The following is a 16,979-nucleotide window of genomic DNA, read 5'->3' as shown; positions in this document are numbered from 1 at the left end:
TAGAGATCCTTGGGTGATTCATATGCAAGTGATGGGGGTCAAATCAACGCCTTTTGTGCAAATTATTGTATATTCATACATTTATCAGTCTAGACTTTAAGTATTAAATCAAGCAGATATTTTGGGACCTGGTATTTAAGGCCCGAGCACTGACAGTGGGAGGCCCTATTGAAATAGTAATGATTGTTTTTATTATTATTATTATTATTATTATTATCATTCAGGCAAATGAATTGGCTTTTTGAGGGCTTCAACATGCTCAAATTCTTACCAAAATTTGCAGAGAGTTAGAAAGTGATTAAAATTTACGTATTCTGGAGGACTTTTCAATGGGCGTCGAAAAATGTCTCAATGGTGCCCCTCTTGAAAATTAATTCAAGATAAGACACGATTAGATAAAAGTTTATTGATCCACACAATACCTGTTGGGACTGAGGCCTAGGAACTGAGATTTTTGTGACCCTTACTTAAAATCTAGGGGTACACACAATGCCTCACGAATCACCGGCAAGCTGGGAGAGGTACCCACAAATGTAGTATTTGCTCCATAAATAAGGTTGAATATAATATCTCGGTTTGATATCATTTCAATGTATTATGGTAATTTCCCAACAGCCTTAAAACAAAAGGTTGCGATGCGCTAACTTTAGCATGCTAGCGATCTTCTTTTTTTTTTGCACGATAATACCGTATTGTCACATCGCACCAGCCCTCTTGGAAACCTCATGATGCACTTGATTGAACCAGCGTATAGCAGCAAGGACCTGAACCTAACTGCTCCGCTAATAACAAAGCTGCTAGCAGCCTGAACCTCTGAGCTGTTGATTCATACGTGAAATAAGGCAGAGCAGCCAAGCTTTTCAGTTTCAAATGTCATTGATTCACCTGCATTTGCAAACATTTTATTTGGATTTTTTTTTAATTGTCACTTTAGTAACTTCAAACCATATCATTGGTTTATATAAGATCTAAAACATTTTTATTACAATGACATCCCCGGCAAAACGTTTGACTCGTCTGTTTACAACGACCACTACTGACGTGGCAGGTTTCTTGAAATGCAGTCCCAATTTGTAGGAGAAGATTCCAACCACCACATGGCCAAGGATTGAATTGGGACTAGGCCGAAGGTGTAGTCGGAAGAGATGTGTTTACAGCCTGCGGCAGAAGATGTGTAGGCTTTCTGGTGTTCTGATGTTGATGGTGCTGCTGTACAGCATCCTTCTGTTCCCCTCGTAGCGTTTTGATTCTCAGAGACAACTTGTGTATTCTCCATCTTCACATTGTCCAGTTTAGCTGTGTAGTACTGGTGCTTGATCATGGCAGCTTCACGAGCAAGGCGTATATCATTTTGAGCATCCTCAAGTTCACCTTGTACCCTCTTGCTCTTGGAAGCCAGGTGATGATTTACCTCAGTCAGATCGTCCAGATCACGCTGCTTGGAGATGTCGGACACATGTCTCTCACGTAAAGCATCGACAAGTTCACTTTGTAGCTTTTTGTTCACAGAGGCAACTTGTAGATTTTCACGAGTCAGAGAGTCTAGTTTATCTCTATCCACCAATTGCTCCGATAAGGCGGTGTCACCAGCGAGCTGCATCTCTCTTAGAGCATCCTCCAGTTAACCTTGTAGCAATTTGTTCTCATAGACAACTTGTGTATTCTCCATCTTCACATTGTCCATTTTATCAGCATGATGTCGTTGTCGATGTTCCAGGAGTCGTAGTTGGGGTGGCGGATAACGGGAGGAGCTGACATACTGCTCGGATCCCTCACTGACCCTGATGTGGTGCTCGCCCATACGCACCTCCTAGCGGCTGCAAAGGACAGAGATGGTTGTTTTGATCGTGACTTTCATGATGCTGTTTAAACACAATGATTCCTGCATGAAAAACGTTGTCTTCATAGCATCAAGGAGAAACTTACGACTTGTAGCAGTGAGCAGCAGACACAACCCAGTTCTCGTTGACCAGGGAGCCTCCACAGAAGTGGTAGCCAGAGTTCAGAGACACCTGATGGGCCTGGGAATAAGGCGTGCACTCATACCCTCCGACGATCTTTTAGTCCTCCAAGGCAACTGAAAACACATGATGGGCAGGTAAACCTGTTAACTTCTATTCTTATTATAAGAAGAAGAATTGGCTTCTCTTAGAAAGCAAGTCAATTAGACACTTACAAGCAGCTCCGATGAGCAGAACGAAGACCAGAGACCTCATGGTTGCTGTGTGATCGAGTAGATGACAAGACTTCACCAAGATCCTGGGTTTATATCCACAGGTAGGTGAGCTGCCCTGCTCTCTGGCAATCCTCATTGGTCGGTGAGGAGCCAATCCCTGCTGCTGGATGTTGGGGTCAAGTGAATGATTTCCAGAATTACTTAGAAATAAAACACTGCATTAAAAAAATAAGAATATCTTTATTGTCAGCAAATTGATGACGTTCTAATCCTTAACCATGCAGTGGTTCAATTCTTCATCATATATGTGTTGCATGATATCAAAAAAGAGTCACCGTACGTGACGTGGGGCGGTGTGGCCAAGGGGGTAGAGCGGATGTTCTCCACCATGAAGGTTGCCGGTTCAATCCCCACTCTTCCCCATCTGCATGCTGAAGTGTCCTTGGCAAGATACTGAACCCATAAATGGCCCCTCATGAATGTTGAGTGTACTTACAATTTTGAGACTGTTTTTGGTTGTGTTATCACTGATGACTAATAACTATCACAGCAACGTTAAATATTATCTAATACTATGTGACTTTCTTCTTTTGACCACAGGTGATGTGTTTCCTTCACTCGTCAGTCAGAGCTTATTCATTCTCTTAGAGATTAAATTTAGAGATCGATTACATTTTAATCGATTAAATTATTCTTTTGAGATGGCAGAAATCACTTCTCTGGTACATAAACCCATATTGTAAAATACAGTTTCAGCCTACATTTGTAGTCAATAGCCTAAAGCCGCATGTCCTTTGTTCTGGAGAAAACCAGAGCCTCCAGAACTCCGTCTCACAGGGTGCCACAACGTCACGCCGAGGTCTTGAAAACCGACCAGGGACACAAGTTTCAACTCCATTGTTCACTCTGGGCCCCATGACCTGTGAGGTCACCGGGCCAATATAAGGCCAGGTGTCCCCCTGTTCACTCTCTTTCCATGCAACACCGAAGGGAAAAGCCTGGCTTCTCCAGCTCACATCTTCTCTTTCTATTCACCTCTTCGAGAGGAGCACGCCGCTATTTTCGACCCATCGGCTGACTTCAGCGTGGTGAACCGCCATTTTGGAAGCACGCTGACTCATACAGACACACACACGCATACTCACATACACAACTTTGTTTAGTAAGTACACTGTTAGTAATTTGGGTTATTTATTATATTCATAATAAATGTTTTTGTTTCACAAATGTTTTTTCATTAATGTTGCATAAGTGAATTTTGCCAACCTTTACACTGTCAAGAACTCTATATCCTTCAACTTAGCTAACTATCTATATGGTAATTTTCGTTATAGTTATTCATTTAATTGAATAAAAAGACTGTTGATATATCTTGAAAAAGACAGATCTACACAATATTTTATACTTGTGCACAACATAGAGCTTGATGGCGTGTTTATACAGTATATATAAAGAGTATGAACATACTATTACTAAAGTATATACTATTTCTATACATATACATGATGCAAGTAATATGTTATTTTGCTTTGTTTAATCGTTCACAGGCTTGTAGAGTCAAGTATTTAAATAACCTGTCGTCAAATGTAGGGCCTTGTCTCACATAATGAGTCAGGATCAGACATGGAAGTAGGGAACTAAATTCTTATCATCAATTTTAATTTAGGCTACATGATTTTCTGTGATGTCTTAGCATCGTTATTAATGGGAAAGAAATACCAAACAATCTCTAAACATCAAAATCATTGAAAATAAATGAAAACCTTTGAAAAAAAAAATTCAGAGAGAGAGAAACAAATGTTTTGTTTGTCCAATGATGGATTAGTAAGAATACAGTTTGGACAAAGCATGGGGATAATGGCTGTAAACGACAGGCCTGACATGAGCATTATCTTGAACGAGGATATGGATTTTTCAACAATATAAATTGTCAACACTTGTATAACTCTTACCTATGACTGTAGCCGTATAAAAGCTCTACATTCAATATTATTAAGTGTGTATCTTTATAAAGCATACAGCAATGGTTAGAGTAATACTATTAAATGTCTCTAATAAAAGGTTAGGCAATGACACAATGACCTCTAGTGGCACTTAAGTTATTTTTGCAAGATACATCAAGTAGGTTTTGAGCTTCCAAACGACACAGCAACAGAGAGATCATGTACCCAATGGTGCTGTTAGATACCAGTTACAGTGAAGGAATACCCTTGCTGTGATTGATATCTGTTATGTGCCTGGACTGATGCAAGGGACAGTCAGAATGTAAAGTTTTGAGCAATAACTGCAACATTTTATAGAAGAACTGTGAATGTATGACTGCAATTGTAATTATGTGGGATCTTTAATCAGGAAAAACAGAATTCTTATTTAAGGATCCATATAACCTGATGTTTGCTATAGTTTTGTGCTTTGAACTTGTATCATTTAACTTTTAGTTTTTGCATTTTAAGCCTTTGTTCATCTCCAGATTTGTCTTTGTGTCTCTGTGTACCCTCTGCTGTCGAGGATTTTTCTTTTTTCTTTAAACAAAAAGTGAAAGTGAAAACTAAATTATTGGATATTTAATGAAAAAAGGATCAAATATCATCGCAGCAGAACAAGAGATATTGTTTTTTTTAACCTAATGATTCTTCTTCCTTGTGAAAATCCTACATTGCCCATAATGCAATCAGACCAGTAATAGTGTGTTGGAAAACTGGGGTTTTACTAAGTCCAGGAATGAATGAAGACCCAATTGCAAATAGAACATGAGGATCTATCGCAAAAAAGCTGCGTTCTTAAAGGACTTGGTCGGACTGAGGCCGACTTCATTGGCCAAAATTATCTGCACGTTTCCTAAAGCGTGTCAGTGAGCCGACAACATTGTCGCTCTCAAGTCTTTTCCTATACAAGTTACATCAAAGTCCTGTTTCATGAAAACATACATAGTGAGGGGTCAATTTATGAGGGAAAAGTAATACATGCAATGTCTGCCAGAGGCACGCTGTCTCAGTGAGAACCAAAGACTTGAGAATACTGTAAACAACTACAAAAAATCGGAATCTAAATTACGAATTCATTGCTGTTTTGATTTATGCTTCTACAGTCCTTTCTCTGAAAATCTGAAAACGTTATTGTTTTACTTTGTGCTTTTTTCCACATTTGCCTATTATTTATTTTATAGCTTTATCTGTTTGTAAATGTTGGCAATTATGTGCGTTCCTCAGAAAATCCTCAGGTTTATGGGGATGTTTTAGAAAAATGTTTAGGTCTTGAAGTGCGTTTTTTATTCTGCGCCTTAGGTCTTGAAGGAATAAACATTCTATTCAAATTATCAGTGGAGCACAAATATATTAAAATCTAATAAATCTTTTACTCACTTATTTATATGGTGAGTCCTCTTTACCTCTTTTCCATGAGTCTGTGTATGCCACTTTGTAAAACCAAACGTTTTCAACCATGTGTGTGTGTGTGTGTACACAAGCTCCACATGTGATAACATTCTCCTATTTCTCATGGTGGAAATATTTATGCTAAGCCCTCATTTGAGCGTGCAGTTCAAACAGACAGGGTCCCGTGTTCTTTCCCCTGTTTCCAGACGCAGCCAGCCTCCGGGGGGTCTTCCCGTACAAAACCAAGCATTGTGAGCGAGACCCCGACCCTCGCCCTTCCCCTGCTCCTACATATATGTGTTTATATCAAGAACCTGATATCCATTTTCCACCACTCCTCTAGCTCGGAGGTATTTATTTTTAGCAGGCGAGGGACAGTTTCAAGGGAACTGTGATCTGTAAATAGTTGTGATGCATCACAGGTGTGCCGTCGCCCACAGAGAGGACGCACAGTCTGATGATGTTTGAAGAGAAGAAGATGAAAAGGAGTCAGCGGTCTGCGCACACAGACACTGATTTCCACAGCAACAATTTGAAACGTTGTCTAGCAGGACTGCAGCAATAAGTCATATAAATATTTCAAGTCATTCAACACCAGGCTGATTGTGTTTATATTAATTTAATCATAATGTGACCACACGCCATGTTTGAGGATATGCTACTCATACTCTCCACCTCCTTACAGTACGGAATGGAATGCTTTATTTTGATAATGGATCAAATGGCCATGTGAAACTCCTCTGACTTTAATTTTACCAATTTCCAACATGTCCATTAGTTGTGGATTCCTGTCCAGCAACTCAACCCTCATTGTTTCCAGTGGCAGAAGGCGACTTTCTTTTCTGATACACACATTGTGCACAATTAACACGTTTGCGATAAATATAATGAAACATCAAGCAGCTTAGAGACGGAATTAAATTAGAGTGTGAACTCGATTAGAGTCTAATGTATATGCTGTGACTCCCTTTACTTTTTAAATGATCATCTTTATGTAACAATATTAATATTATATATTTAAATCTGTATTTATTTACCCTCTGCTTATGTGAGAAGTCTGTAAAATGGGATTGTATTGTGAGAAATGTGAAATAAATAAAGTTGATCTTATCTTATCTTATTTTATCTTAAACAATCATATCAACGGAGATATTGAAGCATTTAAAACTTCTCTGTAGCCAAGTTATCAGAGCTAACTGTTTTAAATACAAACAAAGCTTTGGTCCTATTTTCACCAAATAGATTTGTGCGAATCCTAAAGGCCCAAATGTGTTGAATGCCTTTCGTTCTTAATAACAGTAACATTTTAAAACATTGACAGTTAGCAGCCGTCTTTCTTGTTTTAATTGTTTTTTTAGTAAGACAGCGATTAAATGTCACTTTTTTTAACCACTGTAATTGACATTGTGCAATAGAGTTTCTTTCTTTTGGTTTCTTTGGAAAAAAGTTAGAAACCTTGACGATTAAATTACTAACATTTATGGTGTTGAGACCTTTGAGTTTGGTACGGATCCACATTCTTTTTCCCTTTTCTTACTTTTCTATTATTAGAGCTATACAGATGTTGACGTAGGATTGTTTGGCCTCAGTAGAGGTATGCACTGTGTTGAGTGCAATTCTGGTTTACTTTTTGTAATACACTATAAATCCCTATGGTGCATTTTATACTTTGCCTTTTACACATCTGAACTGTTCTATGGCAATGACCCAGCAACCAGATGCATTTAAGGGCTTTACCTTGCAGTGGATGGGGGAACCTTGGGGGAACCCTGCAGTCTGCCCACAGTGTCATGAGACAAACTCTACAGGAAATAACCACAGAGAGTTTGCTATATTTTTGAGTAAATGATTCAGCTCTTCTATGCTGTGCAAACTTCATGTTAACTACCCTGACCTGCCCATGCTGAGGGCAACAGATGTTATGTACATCCAGCGACATTAACAACTGAGCCACGATGCCAAGATGAACAGCAAGCGGCAAATTAAGAGCAGCTGTGATAAAGAACACACTGTTCATATAGAAGGTTTGCCTTAAGACTTACCAGCCATTCACACATGGTGACCTCTATGAGAGATATGGGTAGAGATAGCATCCAACTGGATAGTCATCTGAAAGAGATAGTTCACTGAAAAATGGAAATGCACTCATCATCTACTCACCACTATTCCGATGGAGGGTGGGTGAAGTGTTTGAGTCATCAAAACACTTCTGGAGTCCCAGGGGTAAACTTTGTTAAAGCAGAATCCAATATAATTGAAGTCAATGGTGAGTCCTTCTTCAGACTTAATAAAACAAAAACACAACATGGCTCATTACTGCTCATGCTGTGACATCCAAGTGTCTGCAAGCCCGACATTTATATTTTCCCCTAAACGAGGTCCTAAAAGTCCACCCTAAGGGACTAAGCTAGCGGATGTCAGCACCACCTATGGTTCGTTATTGCACATCGCATGAAGATATTAGTGGACGTTGAGGCTTAAAACATGGTGCAAATGACCTATTTTCATGTCAAAAATATAAATGGCTTATGGACACTTGGATGACACCACATGAGAAGTATGGAGGCATGTTATGTTATAAATTTGTTGACGTCTGAACTCTAGGTCACCATTGACTGTAATTGTATCGGATTCTGCTGCAACAAAGTTTACTTCTGACACTCCAGAAGTGTTTTGTGGACTCAAACACTTCACCCACCCCTTCATCGGAATAGTGGTGAGTAGATAATGAGTGAATTAACATTTTTCAGTGAACTTTCCCTTTAACTGCGATCACGTTGAGACAAAGATGCAGTTGGCTGTTGTTAAGGAACAGTGGGATATTTGTACATTTTACCTGTCACACTATCTAAATACTTGTTTAGTTAATCTCCATATTTCCTTGCATACCTACTGTCAGGTCCTGCAGAGTTAAAATACCTAGACAAATGCTCATGTCTTTATTTCAATAAGTGCATTTCCCTCATCTGGTCAGAGAACTCCATGGAAGCCACATCCTGTGATGCTTCAATGGAACTTTGTACTTTTGAAACAAGCAGAAAGATGGCCAGCGAACAAAAACCCATGATAGGACCATACAAAAGATTTGCACTGGCAAAGAACTGCAACTCCAGTGTACTAGATTTCTTTAACACCGGTTAATCGGCGGTTAAACCTTTAAAAAGGGAATTGAGTCCTTCCCGGTTGCCAGTAGCGGAGTTTGCCTTTCTGATTTCCCCCTCCATATGTAAATGTCAACATCACAAATGCACTGACAAATGAAGATCTCTCTCACCTTGCTGTCTTACCTAATTAGCGCGCTCACCCAGGTTTCTTGTTTCCATCACTGCCAATCAGGGCCGACATAGACCCGAGTCTACAGCTATTGTTTAATTTGACACAGCAGTCATGTTGATTGTGTTGTTTCCCAGACAAAAGGCAGATGGTACCAGGTGTTTGTGGGGTTTTTGTCTAGTAGAGAAATGCTACACAGGTGCAACAAGGCACTTGAGGCCATTGATTGTAAAAAGAGAAAATTATGTGATAAAGATGAAGATAACAGTTTGTTAAAAAACTGGTTCAAGATACTCAAAACCTCCATCATCTTTTTCAAACACTGAGCTGTGCTTTTTACAAATACCAGTGCAAATGTTGTCGTGACGAAATTGTCTGCGCACAAAAAAGGAAGGGTATCATCTGTGTTCAGACAGTACAGGTCCCTCTTCTTGTTGTGGAGCCATCTTTGACATGACATTAGTTTTTTCTAGTTCTGTGCAAACCAACAAGTTTTCCAGTGTATTCATCACAGGGATCCATCTTGTCTCTGATAAAGTATCACGCAAACAATAGACTCTTTTCTTGCGGAGGTGTGGTTGAGGGCCATGCCAGAGGCTCACCCAGAAAGTTTGGAGCGTGAAGTCCACATTGGACCTGGACCAAAGCTTGTTCTAGATGTAGCTCAGTGGATGAAAGAAACTGAAATGTCTCAAAGGCCTCCTTCTGATTCTCAAGACTCATTTTTGCCTTAATGCTGTGATTAGAGTGCCAGCTTTCCTCCCTTCGGGTCTATGCTCAGAATCTACAGCCCAGTCAGAGCCAGCAGAATGAAATTCATTGTATTTGTTGTTTCACAAACAAAAAGAAACTCTCTCTGTTAGGCCTATAATGAAGTATTATAGCATCTAATTTGTCACATTATGTATTTACAGTAAGCTCTTTACTTGCTCATAAAACATCAAAATCTATTTTTGTTTTGTAAAAAATCTATTTTTTCCACATGTTTTACAAGGATTACATATTTCTATTCCTCTTCAATCACTTCAATTGGCCGATCTGACAACTACAATATAATATAATTTTGTTTACTGTTAAGATATATTTCTTAAGTCCCCAATCGTCATGACTCCATCTGTCTGGAATGTTGCATCTTAAGAAATATCATCACATTTCACTAAAGACCCAGCACGTGGCAGAAGAACGTAGGTGACCTTTGTCCAACTTTCAACCCAGAAACAAAAACATTTGTGGAGGTTCTTTTACAGTTTTTTTTTCTCTCTCTCTTTTCTCTGAAGTATTTGGAGAGCAGTGTTATGGAGAGGACAGAGAACCAGGCAGAGAGAGGGAGGGGGGTGGTCGGCGAGCTTTGGAGGAAATCTGGAACCTATAAACTTGGGCAACTTCTATGACAAGAAGCAAACGTCACAACCGCTCAGTTTGGTTGGCTGTACGACACACCTTTGTCTCCGCCTCGTCCCTTTGATCGGACCAATTGCCTAAAATTTGTTCTTCCTGTTGTCTTAAGCTCAGCTGTCCAAAAAAAAGACCTCCGGACCAATCAGGGAGTCAAATGGGTGGGAAGCTGAAAGTTTCACGGTCCCCTCCCTTTAAAAAGTCAGATTCGGGCTGCTGCTGTCTCACATGCAGCTAGAGGAGCGGAGCATGAGAGCAGTCCAGTTTGCCGATGCAGTGTATGCGCTGACAGAGAATGAGTAGAAATCGCTGGCAGATTTCCATGCGTGTGGATGAAGAAGCGTTGTGGCAGTCTAAACCCTGGAGGTGATACGCTCCCATTTTGGCTTAACACGTTTAGATGTGACAAAGGGAGAATCTTATGACTGTTGGAGAAGGCAGAACGACACAGCAGAGGCCCAGAGGAACACAGAAGGTAACGGAGGGAGTTTCTGAAGACGAACGGAGCCAAGAAAACTGTGTGAGAGGAGCAGAGGGGGAGTGGAGAGAACCACACTGAAGAGAAAAGAGAACCACTGAGATATTCAAAGAAGAAGAACGTGGCCAAGCATGAGAGAGGAGGAGCAGTCTAATGATGACCACCCTGAGGGAGGGGTGGTTTCCAGCCAGGAGAACATTGGTAGACCACCTTCGAACGCATGTCCCGTTGTTGTAGCCACACCAGGGGCCACCGGGCGTAAAAGGCAGACCGGCTCACATCCTGAGGATCACGTCGCCACAGTTGCTCCTACCACAGCAGTGGATGATAGCAAAGTCAAGCCAGGGGACGAGATCCAGGTCTACACTCCTTCTGGAACCAAGAGAGTTAAGAGGAGTCCTCTGCACCGGCCACCTTCCTCAGGCCCCTCCCTTTCCCCCGTCCCCGGTCCTAGTCCCGGAGACCTCCTAGCCCTCGAGGACCCGCACGGCCAGCGGGTGATTGCCAACATCCGGGAGCGTCAGCGGACACAATCTCTGAATGATGCCTTTGCCTCGTTGCGCAAGATAATCCCCACACTTCCCTCTGACAAACTGAGCAAGATCCAGACCCTCAAGCTGGCATCGCGCTACATTGACTTCCTGTACCAGGTGTTGGAGAGCGACGAGATGGACTCTAAACAAGCTGGATGTAACTACCTTGCACATGAAAGACTGAGCTACGCCTTCTCCGTGTGGAGAATGGAGGGGGCCTGGTCGTCCATGTCCGCGAGTCACTAACCCCGCCAGGAAGAAAGATTTGTCTTTTGACTCCTAAAAACCTTACGCCTAAAACATCCTCATGCCGGGAGTATTCTTGCAGACAGCTGACTGTGGACTCACACTTATAAACTCCTCAATGTAGCTCATCTGTTTGCCTCAGTGGGAAAGACTATCCGACACCTCGATGAGAAGAGAGTTTGGTAGTTTGAAGCCACTACCCTTTGATGTAAATTGCAGTAACTTCCATTGTTGTCAGACCAGATAACTGATGTAAATATGAGTTCTTATCATTCTATTGTTGAGCTCTTGCGGCTCATGTGTGTCAGTTTTGGAGAAATGTACCAAAACAGGGACATTGTGCTCAGTTTGTGATTCCTAGCAATTTTTTGAGGATTTTTTTTTACGACACTTGTCCTCTGTTTACATCGATCACAGGGGACGACAGGACAGGCGAGAGACAAAAACAGCCGGACATCATTCTACATACATTCAGTTCAACCAGCTGATGGTTAAGGATGCCCTTTCCTTAATGTTGCCTCCACATGACAACACGGTTTGTTCTTCCAGAAACCCCCCCTCCGGACCCCTCAGCTCTTCCTGGATTGCGAAGCTTGACCTCTGGTTTAATCCCTATCTTTTATCACCCTTAACTGGCAAGGGTCAACATCACATCATCATCATAGGTATGCATACTCTGAGCCACATTTGATCTTTAGTTCATGTTTTTATTTGATTTAATTGTCTGCATTTAAGTACTGCACTGGTTTTATGTAATATAGTAAACTCAACATGTAGAGAAAGCAGGGATGGGATTAGAAAAGGTCAGAACTGAAAAGACAAAATTTGATATTTCAGACCTTTGACATTTCCATACCCTTTCGACTCCTACTTTTCCAAGACTCTGACATACTGTGAATCCCTGACCACCTCTGAACCCAGGCGACAGTGGAAAAAGGAGCTGCGGGCGGCTGTCATCCTGACTAAAGCTTCTTCTCTTTTTACCCAAACGAAGCCCCTTTGTTTCTTCCAAAGCCAAAAAAAAGCCTCTCCTCCAGAAATTCTTTCCTCTCCTTTCGGCCCAATTCGCTTGCGTTGCATGAAAGCGCGATACAGCTACGGCAAGCTGACGAGGAGGCGTAATGAAAACAAATGGTCTTAAAAAGCCATGAATCATGTGTGTTGCCATCAAAGGGAGGGACTGATGTGGCTTCCCGCCGTAAAACCACTGGGAGTGATAGAGGAGGTGAGGGCTGAGTTATATGCACACAAATTAGCTTACATGCACAGGTATTTGCATGCGCACGCAACCATGCACAAAAACATACACACATATGTCTTTTCTCTAAAAGTCGACATACATAATTACCAAATTATAGAAAAAAGCCAGTTTTTAGAGTTGCTGTACCTCTGAATCTGTCCTGACGTAAAACAGATGTTAATGCCAAGCAAAAGTTGGCGGCAACATTAGCTTTCATTTCATATTAAACCAAACTACAAAGTAATAAAGGTTGCCTTGCTGTTTGTACTCAACACATATCAATGACAAACCACTTGTTCCTTCATTCGCCAGTATGCAGCAACCTATCATTAGAATGTGCAGGGAGGTAGCTAATGTTTCCAGCTCCTATAAAGACGCTTGAAGTCTTTCTTTATCGAGCCCCAGCAGTCAGCACAGTGTGGGCTCAGAGGACGGAACTTGACTGACACGTTAGAAGCAACTTGACATTTGAAAATAATTCAGTTCTGGGACAAAATTGAAACAAAGCAGCCCTAAGCAGTTTACATAGAAAGTTCAATTTCAGTAAGCATTCGTCAAATTACTGAGACTGGAGGAGAGCCACATTTAGAAAAACAGGGATTCACTGAAAAAGAAAACTGTGCGACCAACTTTAAAATGACTGATAATTGATGACGTTATTTTAAACACTTGCTAACTTTAATTTGAAGAAACAGAATATAGTTATGTGTCACCAATTTAAATATTTTTTTAAAGATGGTAATACATTTTCTTTTTACAGTGGTGAGTGCAGTACAGGGATGCTAGGGTGAGAAGGTATACAACAAATAATGGAACATTTGCTTCTGCTTTTATGCGAAGATGAAAATAATTAAGAAAATGACTCATCTTCTTCTTATAATATAATATTAAAATATAGGTGCCTCATTAATGTCCTCTGGAGCAGTAATGTGGGAGAGTCTTATTCATACGTCCAACATTAATTGATTAAACTGTGTACAGTGTGACCATCACAAACTCTTATATGAATATAACTTGTTATCATAGTAACATGTCTATATTTCTATCTTTCCAGCTGCTGTATAAAGTGACTGATTCTTCCTTGTACATCTCTACTCCTTGCTACAATTTCTAATCGTGTGGATTTGATGGCAATGGAAACCTTTAGGTACCTCATGTTTGAATTAAGGAGAGAGACTGTTTAAGAGACTTAATAAAAGGCATCAGGATACAGACTGACATCAGGACGTTTCTTTGGACCAGCCAAACAATCTAAAAGATGCCATATATCGAGAAGATAACAACATTACTGAAGAAGTTGTAGCATTTTGTTTTGTTTTTGTTTTTGTTTCATACTATTTTCCCCTATTAAATTGTTCAAAGTGAATTTATACAATTGCTGTCACCGGAAAAACCTTTAACCTGCAGTTAAACCAAGACTTCACCTTCAAACGTTACATTATAGTGTGTTCATCTCCTGTGAATCAGTTTACAGAGGGTGGCTGTGTGGCTGTGTTGCATTTACTTGAAGTCTGTACAGTGTGGTGCTCTATGTGAAATAAATGACACACTTTGACTGATTATAAACATCACAAGCAGAGAAAGGCTTGCAGACCAATATGTAGTGATACATAAAGGACACAAAAACATATTTGTCTAAGAAAATAAAACTGCCTTCAAACTATTGCTGACGTTCCAGTTGTTTCTTAAACTGGCCGAGGAACAGCGCAGAGATTTACTGTTCGTCCTGCTGGCACCACACCCTCTTTGTCTCCTGTCTCACTTGTTAAACTGTCTCTCTTGTTTTCCCTTCCTTCCTCCTTCCCCCGCTCTCTCTCTCTCCCGCGCTCTCTCTCTTTCCCTCTCCTTCTCTCTCGCTCATTTTTTTTAATGAGGTCTCTCTGTGCCTTTGCCTGGCCGGTCAGGGACAGTTAATTCCTCCAAAAAACAGCATGTTAATGTGCAATTAAGGACTCAAGGAATATTTATAGCCTGTATGGACTTACCCTCTAGGTTGTAACTTGATCCTATTCAAGTTGTGTATCTTGGTGCTTGAAATCATTAAAACTTTGGACAAAAACACTGAAAAGAGAAACAGCATAGCTGAACTAAACTGATCAGTAACTTGCTTTTGTAATTCAGTATCACCGAATGTTGGCCATATTGCATTATGTCAAACCATGACAAATAAAAACTCCTTGCAGCGAAATGACTGGTAGTCCCACATCTATCATAAGACCTCATACATATAAACAACACACAAACTTTGTCCCAATTCCGGGGGCGGCTTCTTCGGAGGATGTGGTCTACGAGGCCAACGAAGACCAAACGGAAAATAAACGGCCTGTTCTATGGAGGATTTCTGTGAAACGCGTCACCAGTGTGTCACGCCCTTACTGCTGTCGCTTAGCAACAGCTGCAGTCGGACGCGACAAAAGTGTGATACTGACTTCTTGATGCTTACTGGTGCCATGACATCTTTGAAAAACAGTTAGTGACTGAAAGCACAGTGAATTCTGGGATAGGTTGACCTTGGGAGGATCTACCTGTTGGAGCCTTCGTTTCATTGGATGGAAGGACACATTCGGAATTTGAAAGAGCATTCGAAAGAGGACAGCCTGGTCACACCGCTGTGATGCAATCAGTATTGAAAAGCAGCCGAAGGATGCGGCCCCTGACACAGCTGCTGTCTCTGCAGTCCACTGATTTTGACTTAGCTTCCAGGATTTATTTAATCCTCAGTGTAAGTTAATAAAAAAAAGCAAAGGTAGAGTCTCTCACACTCAGAAGAACGTTTGTTAATATATATTCAGTATTGGAGAGCTTAAAAAATGTATTTACATGGCATTCAACATTTGGCTGCACTTTACATTAAATTCATGTGGTAATCTGCTGGCTGTAAGGCTGCTGCAAGCCAGAGGATAATCGGGAAGATTTTAGACCTGATTTTCCCCTTCTGACAATCACAGGGTCAGTGCGAGTATCCGCCCAAAGAGGTTTTCAAAAAAATTGTTTCCTACAAACGACAAATGTGTGGTCTGACGTTCTGGCCAGATCATCAAGTGTGTGTGTTCTGATGATTAAATGATAACAAATCTGTTAAACCTGTCAATATGTCTGAGCAGGGGCGTTTCTAGGATTGAAAGAAAGGGGGGGCTTAGCCCCTAAGGATGCTGAATGTTGCTCACTTGGGGCAGCGGATATCCATGTTTCATACAGTTCATAGATTGGCTCAATCAGAAAGAGTGTGATTTTTCTCTGTATCTTTGCTTGCATTCATTCAGTATAAGATAACAGAAAAGACAGAATTTCAGGGTCATTGTGAAATTTGACAACACAAATATGAACTGATTATAAACAACAACATTTTATAGGCACTGATATTATTGTTTTAAAATACTAGAGATAGGTATTAATGCAAAGAATAGAGAGCTGTCGATACTTATTTCTTACATTTCAAATTTGCTCGTTCACACTCTTGCTCACTGGAGACATTTTCTAACAAAATAGCTAGCTAGCTAGCTTAGTGTTAACATAGCTCATTACAATATTCCCTTTCATTTGCCTCAAGTAAACCTAAATTGAAGCAGGTAACAATCGTTAACAACTACAGATAGCCACATTCTGTAACTACCTGTACTTACAATTTCACTCTGTGCATCATTTACTATGAGCTAAACTCCTTGGCTGTAATCCTGCTGTCTTGATGAGAGACGTTCCTTGGCAGAGTGAGAAAGCCAGCGCAGCAGCGATGCAGACTCCCCAAGGTCCTAGTGCCCGGTCTTTTATTGTTAAGTATGATGAGAGGCTATTGGATTGTAATTTGAAGGGGGAGAAAACATACAAACCAGAAACGCACTTACATATGTAGCATGTTAGAGTTATAAATAACTTGTCCATGTCTAAAACAATAGTTTAATTAAAAAATTTAAAATTACCAAAAAAATTAAATAATCCCAGCTTCAGCCCCCCTAAAACAGGCCTAACGACGCCCCTGCTATCTATTATAGTATATTATATTATATTTGTATTTTTAAATTGTTTTTATATTTCATTGCATTAGTAGAAAGTATTACATGTTCACTTATTATTACTTTTCTGGTGTCTATTTCTGACTGTCCCCTTTGCTGCTTTATCAAGGCAGAGGGTGTCGCTCCTTGTACAGGTTGTTGAGCCCTATGAGGCAAAATGTGATTTGTGAATACTGACTATGCAAATAAAAGAAAGTATTGATTTGATTCTGGGTCCCCATCAACTAAGATGCTAAATGGGAAAGACAGTTTAG

At 40.5% G+C, this 16,979-nt stretch overlaps 1 protein-coding gene and 1 pseudogene across 2 annotated transcripts; one reads left to right on the top strand and one right to left on the bottom strand.

Moving 5' to 3' along the window:
- Positions 1–1,671: 1,671 nt before the first annotated feature.
- On the bottom strand, positions 1,672–2,216 carry LOC128442294 (trypsin-1-like; annotated as a pseudogene).
- An 8,235-nt stretch (positions 2,217–10,451) lies between these two features.
- Positions 10,452–14,378, top strand: LOC128442534 (twist-related protein 2). 2 transcript variants are annotated; one of them, XM_053425032.1, is made up of 3 exons: positions 10,452–11,683; positions 11,893–12,140; positions 13,770–14,378. In XM_053425032.1, the coding sequence occupies exon 1, from the start codon at positions 10,828–10,830 to the stop codon at positions 11,473–11,475; it is 648 nt and encodes a 215-aa protein (XP_053281007.1). In that variant the 5' UTR covers positions 10,452–10,827; the 3' UTR covers positions 11,476–11,683; positions 11,893–12,140; positions 13,770–14,378. The 2 variants fall into 2 exon arrangements, with proteins under 2 accessions (XP_053281007.1, XP_053281006.1); XM_053425031.1 differs by having other exon boundaries at positions 10,452–11,727.
- Positions 14,379–16,979: the final 2,601 nt, after the last annotated feature.

Source organism: Pleuronectes platessa, chromosome 6 (assembly GCF_947347685.1).
Source record: "Pleuronectes platessa chromosome 6, fPlePla1.1, whole genome shotgun sequence".
In the NCBI taxonomy this organism is placed as follows: domain Eukaryota; kingdom Metazoa; phylum Chordata; class Actinopteri; order Pleuronectiformes; family Pleuronectidae; genus Pleuronectes; species Pleuronectes platessa.
Note: the sequence above shows the minus strand (reverse complement) of the source record. Positions and strands in the feature narration are given on the sequence as shown.